At 49.8% G+C, this 6,340-nt stretch overlaps 1 protein-coding gene across 1 annotated transcript; it reads right to left on the reverse strand.

Annotated features, from left to right (window-relative positions):
- Positions 1–3,076: 3,076 nt before the first annotated feature.
- On the reverse strand, positions 3,077–5,721 carry LOC134016173 (potassium voltage-gated channel subfamily KQT member 1-like; the record flags this gene model as incomplete). Its single annotated transcript, XM_062455565.1, has 4 exons — positions 3,077–3,138; positions 3,478–3,518; positions 4,017–4,111; positions 5,646–5,721. Coding segments are annotated over 4 exons (274 nt in total), but the record flags the coding sequence as incomplete, so codon positions are not given.
- Positions 5,722–6,340: the final 619 nt, after the last annotated feature.

Genomic DNA, 6,340 nt, shown 5'->3' on the forward strand with positions numbered 1-6,340 from the left:
ATTAATGTGAAATGAACACCATTTTGCTACCATATACCTATACATATGCTATAGCTTAGCTTGTTTTGCTCCTAGATTCAAACCTAGCCCCGGTAAATTGTAGAGTTAGCTAACTACTAGACTTCTGCCTGGCATTTTACAACATTATTTATTGATTAATCAGAATCAGAATCAGAATGGGATTTATTTGCCAGGAAAGTTTGCACAGACAAGGAATTTGCTTTGGCAGGAAGATGCATACAATAAACATATAGGGACCTAAAATTTAAATATGTGGACTATCTATACTAAGGGTACATAAACTAGCAGTACTAAGTGGAATTAGAATTAAAAAAAATATACAATAAAATAAAATATTCAAGAACTTCATGCAAATATTGCTTTTCGTTATGGTGGATTATTACCTTGATCCGTCTTGCTGTATAATGAGGATTGATCATGTTATATGTGAGTGACACTGAATATTCAGTACATGTGCTGAGGTCAACCCATTAAATGTGCCTTCTGGGCATTAGAGTGACCAAGGTGAATAGACCTTTCACACAACTTCAGTATTTTTGACCGGAAATACGAAATCGTCGTGGTAATCTTCTTCCTCGCCGCAGACTATAATGCTTTAGTAAGGTAGTCTATATCCTCTATAGCCTACTATACATACATTATGTCTAAGAGGATGACTCTAATGATTTGTCATTCTCGTTAACAGTTCAGTAACAGTTAGCCTGATCGCTCTCACTTACCTTGATACTTATGGACAAATTCCTTGTGGAAAAATGTGTACACTTTATAGTTTTTTTTCTTTTTGGTGACGTTTGGTGAGTTTTCTTCCATGGGTCTTGTAATGTCGGCAAATGTAATATTTGGAAAATCCGTTAGCAAAGTTCTGTAGACTCTGATCCATTTTCTCCTGTGTTGACGCTTGACAGGAAGTCCGCTTACACAGCGATTTTCGGTTATTGTGTGAAAGGTCTATTGTCTTAAAAAGAAAAGACGTTTCTTAATGTAACGCAAAACTAACTTAACGCCTTACTCTCTACAGCACGTAACTAAGTAACGTAACTAGTTATTTTACAAGAAATGTAACTAGTAAGCCATTGGTTACTTTAAAAAGTAACATTACCCAACTCTGGTGTAGAGATATGTGTGTGTAGAGATATGTTATCCATGTAGCATCATTACATTTCAGTCCAAACAGAGAGCCCTGAGATCTGGACTCTCCAGAACAGAGATTCACATGGAGTAACTATTCAGATGAAACCACAGCCAAAAAAACACAACTGCATCCTCTTTCAACAGGGTTGACAGTAAAGTCGTGTATGCGTTGTGTTGTAGTCTGACTGCTGCTTTTAAACAACTGTTGACACTGACCTGTCATGTTGGAAATAAACAGCCATTAATAACGTCATTATGAACCCTTAAAGCTACGCATGCTACCAGAGATGTTGTTAATGTGTGTTGTGATGATGAGGAGAGGTGAGGGGGGCAGGGGGGGCCAGTGCCCCTGTGACAACCAGCTTGGACCCCCTTGTGGCCCCCCGAAATGTAGACTCTGAATAATTATAAACATGGTCTTTTGCCTGTTAATGCCTGTAATGCAGTGAAGAAAAGTACATGACAACAATCATGTTTACTGTAACTGGCCCCTCTAACACTACAGCTGGCCCCCGCTTGCCCCCCCGTGCTTGGCCCCCCCAGGTGAAATTGTCTAGAACCTCGACTGCCAGGTTGTCTCCAGTGACGGCTCTCAAGTCGTTTATACCTGGCTGTAGTTCACCTGGTGACCTCTTGACCTCGAAGAGAGAGCAAAGTAAAGTCTGACTGAAAGCTCATCCTGTCATCGTGACGTCAGCCCCGTCGTCATGACAACATAGCTCGGCATGAGAAGCCTGTCACACAGGCATCGTGACAGGGTGAGCGTCAGTATTCTGCAAGTCATTCTAAGGAATCTCAAGAGTTGCGAAAGGGAGTGTTTGTCGAAGGGTGGGGGTGTGGAGGGGCGGGGGTGTGTGTGTGTTTTTTGGACGCTGTTCTCTGTCGGAATGACAACCAGAGTCTGAAAATATCTGTGTGCGTGGCTCTGGTTGCTCATCCAGCACTTCCTGTTTCCTCACGCGGTACTTCCTGTTGTCCCTGCGTGAGGCCGGTGGCATGCTGTGTCATGCTCGTGGTGACGAACTGCGGCGTGCCCTCATGACAGGGCTGTGGTGTGTTGTCGTGACGACAGGGCTGTCCATGTAACACGTTGACAGGAGGAGGTTGGAGTGAGAGATGATGTGTCTCTCTCCAAGGTCAGCAGGTCACTTCTCTGCTCTCAGAGTCAGACCTGAGTGTTAAGGCCCGTTCACAAACACCAACAGTTATTGGGTAGTGTGAAAACGACAGTTATCTTTCCAAACAGCCAAAAGGAGAATGTTTGTTGTTGGGGCAAGTGTTAACTGTGATCACAGAGGGGGCTACTGGCCTTGCAATCCTGCCTCCCCCTCTCCTCTCTTCTCCTCTCTTCAGGTCTGCTCTCCTCTCCTGGCCTTTCAACCATCATGCCCCACCCCCCCTCCCCCAAACACGAACACACGCTTTGAAAGAGAGGAGTTTGTAGAGGTACTGTGCGCAGGGTGGGTGTGGATTCAGGCTCGTGGAGATTGAAGTGAATAGACTGTGATAGCTCCAGGGGGTTTGTTTGACTGCTCTGCAGATGGGCTGAACCCAGCCATAACACTCACTGTTGTAAAGATTTCTATAACCCACACGGAGATCAGATAACTCTCACACACACACACACACACACACACACCTTGAGGTAATCACTCCCTCACAGTGTGTTCACCACGGGCAAACTCACACTCAAGTTGACGTAGCGTAATCTACAGGAACACCAGGAACACACACACACATGCACCCACACACACACACGCACCACACACACACACCCACACACACACACGCACCACACACACACACCCACACACACACACCGACACACACACACCACACACACCCACACCCACCCACACACACACACACACACACACACGCACCCACACACACGCACACTCAAACCCACACACACACAGCTTACCTTATCCTCCAGTCGGATCAGTCTGGCTCCAACTGTGTGATATTCTTTTTCTATTCCTTTCTCTAGAAGAGATGAACACACGCACGTGTATTTTCCATTGAAGTGAACTTTCTGTTTTAAAGCACATCGTTCACCCTACTTCATGGGCAGGGTCACACACAGGTCACATGGAGATCAAACATGGAGATATGGCCTTTCTGTGCACATCGCTGGCTGGGCTGATGGCAGTGGAGAAGGACAGACAGGAGGGAGGAGTAGAGAGGATAGGAGGGAGAGGAGGGTCCGTGCGTGTACGTGTATGTGTGGTGTGTATCTGTTTGTGTGTGTGTGTGTGTGTGTGTGTGCTGTAGACACCCAGGAGAATGTGGAGCAGAGTGAGCTGCAGGAGAGGAGGGTCCTACCTGGCAGGAACATGCCTGGTTTACCCAGCGTGTGGTCCAGCCTGGAGGAGGAGAACACACTCTGGAGAACATCTCTAGAGAACATCTCTACAGAATATCTCTAGAGAACATTTCTACAGAACATCTCTACAGAACATCTCTACAGAACCTCTCTACAGAACCTCTTTAGAGAACATCTCTACAGAACCTCTCTACAGAACATCTCTACAGAACATCTCTCTGGAGCTGAACAACACTGAAGGAGGGGGAGGGGGAAAAGAGTGAGAGATATAGAGAAGGAGAGAGAGAGAAAGGAGAGAGATATAGAGAAGGAGAAAGAGAGGAGAGAGGGAGATAGAGAAGGAGAAAGAGATAGAGAGAAGGAGAAAGAGAGGAGAGAGAGATAGAGAAGGTAAAAGAGAGAAAGAGAGGAGAGAGAGAGAGATAAAAAGGAGAAAGAGAGAGATAGAGAGACATAGAGAGACAGAGAGATAGAGAGATAGAGAATAAGAAAGAGATAGATAGAGAGAGAGAGATAGATAGATAGAGAGTGTCCTCACCTCCTCTGCAGCTCCTTGATACGGACCATCATGTTGAGATGACCTTGGGAGTACTGTTCTATCACGTCACGCACGTCATAGGGCTTCCTCGCTTGCTGTGGAGCCACACACACACACAAGAGCCATGGTCACCATTATTCAGTTTATTCCCTGCCCCCCCCCCCCCAGAGTTCTCCCATTCTCTGTGCCCAGACCCAGGATCTGCTGGAGAGAGATCTGCCGTTGAGTATTTCTCTACAGCAGTTTTTGTGTAGCTAGGCGAGCTAAAGGCTAAGGTTGCATCATCATTCATAACCTGTCAGCCTGACTGTGAGCCCTGGAGAGACGTGAGCGAGGCAGGAGACAGGGCAGCAAAACAAGAGGAAGCTAGGAAATACCAACCCTGGAAACTGAATGTGAGGTCGTGTTCTAACTTGAAAATATTTGTTTGTTGCCTAAGGAAGACTTTTCAAATCCTGGCTTGTTGCAGGGGCAGCTTGTGGTGCTGTGGTGTTTGTTAGGGCTACAGCAAGGCCTGGGGGGGGGGGGGGGGGGGGGGGGGGGGGGGGGGGGCAGGAGGGGGCTGTGTGGCTTGTCTGGAGGCCCTGGTGTGGAGGTCTGCAAGCAGAGCGTTGTAGGACACACAGTCCCCCCCCAAGCAGCAGTCTTCCATGGAGGACACACCGTCCCCCCCCAAGCAGCAGTCTTCCATGGAGGACACACCGTCCCCCCCCAAGCAGCAGTCTTCCATGGAGGAGGGGGGGGGGGGGGGGGGGGGCAGGTGGAGGAGGGGGCTGTGTGGCTTGTCTGGTGATGCAGCTGTATGGAGACAGAACAGCCATGCAGGTGCAAGTTGCAGCCACACACACACACACACGTACATGTTCACAGAAAGACACAGCATGCTCACAGAGCACGACCTACGCAAAAATAACGGCATGCTCTGACACACACACACTCGCAACAGACACACTCAACCACACATACACAAACACACACAACCACACAATACATTACACTTTCTTACACACACACACTGCAGCTGCATATATGCCCTGGGGGCCAACCCTCCCCTTCCAGAAAAACCACAAAACTCAAGAGAAGCTCTTTTCTCCCCTCCTCTCTCCTCCCCTCCTCTCTCCTCCTCCCCTCCTCTCTCCCTCCCATCCTTTCCTCCCCTCCCCTCCTCCCCTCCCCTCCTCTCTCCTCCCTCCTCTCTCCACCCCTCCCCTCCTCTCTCCTCCCTCCTCTCTCCACCCCTCCCCTCCTCCTCCTCTCTCCCCTCCTCTCTCCTCCCTCCTCTCTCCTCCCCTACCCTCCTCTCTCCTACCCTACCCTCCCCTCCTCCCTCCCCCCCTCCTCCCTCCCCTCCTCTCTCCTACCCTCCCCTCCTCCTCTCCTCTCTCCTCCCCTCCCTTCCTCTCTCCTCCCCTCCTCCCCTGCCCTCTTCCCTTCCTCTCTCCTCCCCTCCCCTCCTCTCTCCTCCCCTCCTCTCTCCTCCTCCCCTCCTCCTCTCTCCTCCCCTCCTCTCCCCTCCTCTCCCCTCCCCTCCTCTCTCCTCTCCCCTCCTCCCCTCCTCCTCTCCTCTCTCCTCCCCTCCTCTCTCCTCCCCTCCTCTCTCCTCCCCTCCCCTCCTCTCTCCCCTCCTACCTGAAATTTTCGCCTGGCCACAAAGTACTGCATTCTGCGGAGAACTTTGACAGCAGACCTGTGGGCGTGCGACAACCTGAGAGAGTGAGAGAAAGACACACACACACATACACACACACAGACACACACACGCACACACACACAATAAAGGTCAAAACTGTTTTCATCATTCCACAATGTGTTAACGCACCCACACATAAACAGCTACAAACATACATTCTGTCTCACACACACACACACAGATAGACATCTATCAAGCCTACACTTTTAACTCCTCGCTCAAGTTCACACGGGATGACAGACAGGCAGTTTAATCAACAGGGTTGTTTTTCACAGCACAGGGAGGGTTAGGAGCACAGATGTTTCTCAGGTTCTCCTCGTGCGAGCGGCCCTGGTGTGGAGGTCTGCAAGCAGAGCGTTGTAGGACACACAGTCCCCCCCAAGCAGCAGTCTTCCATGGAGGACACACCGTCCCCCCCCAAGCAGCAGTCTTCCATGGAGGACACACCGTCCCCCCCCAAGCAGCAGTCTTCCATGGAGGACACACCGTCCCCCCCCAAGCAGCAGTCTTCCATGGAGGACACACAGTCCCCCCCCAAGCAGCAGTCTTCCATGGAGGACACACCGTCCCCCCCCAAGCAGCAGTCTTCCATGGAGGACACACAGTCCCCCCCCAAGCAGCAGTCTTCCATGGA

This window comes from Osmerus eperlanus, unplaced genomic scaffold, assembly GCF_963692335.1.
Source record: "Osmerus eperlanus unplaced genomic scaffold, fOsmEpe2.1 SCAFFOLD_726, whole genome shotgun sequence".
NCBI classification, from domain to species: Eukaryota; Metazoa; Chordata; class Actinopteri; order Osmeriformes; family Osmeridae; genus Osmerus; species Osmerus eperlanus.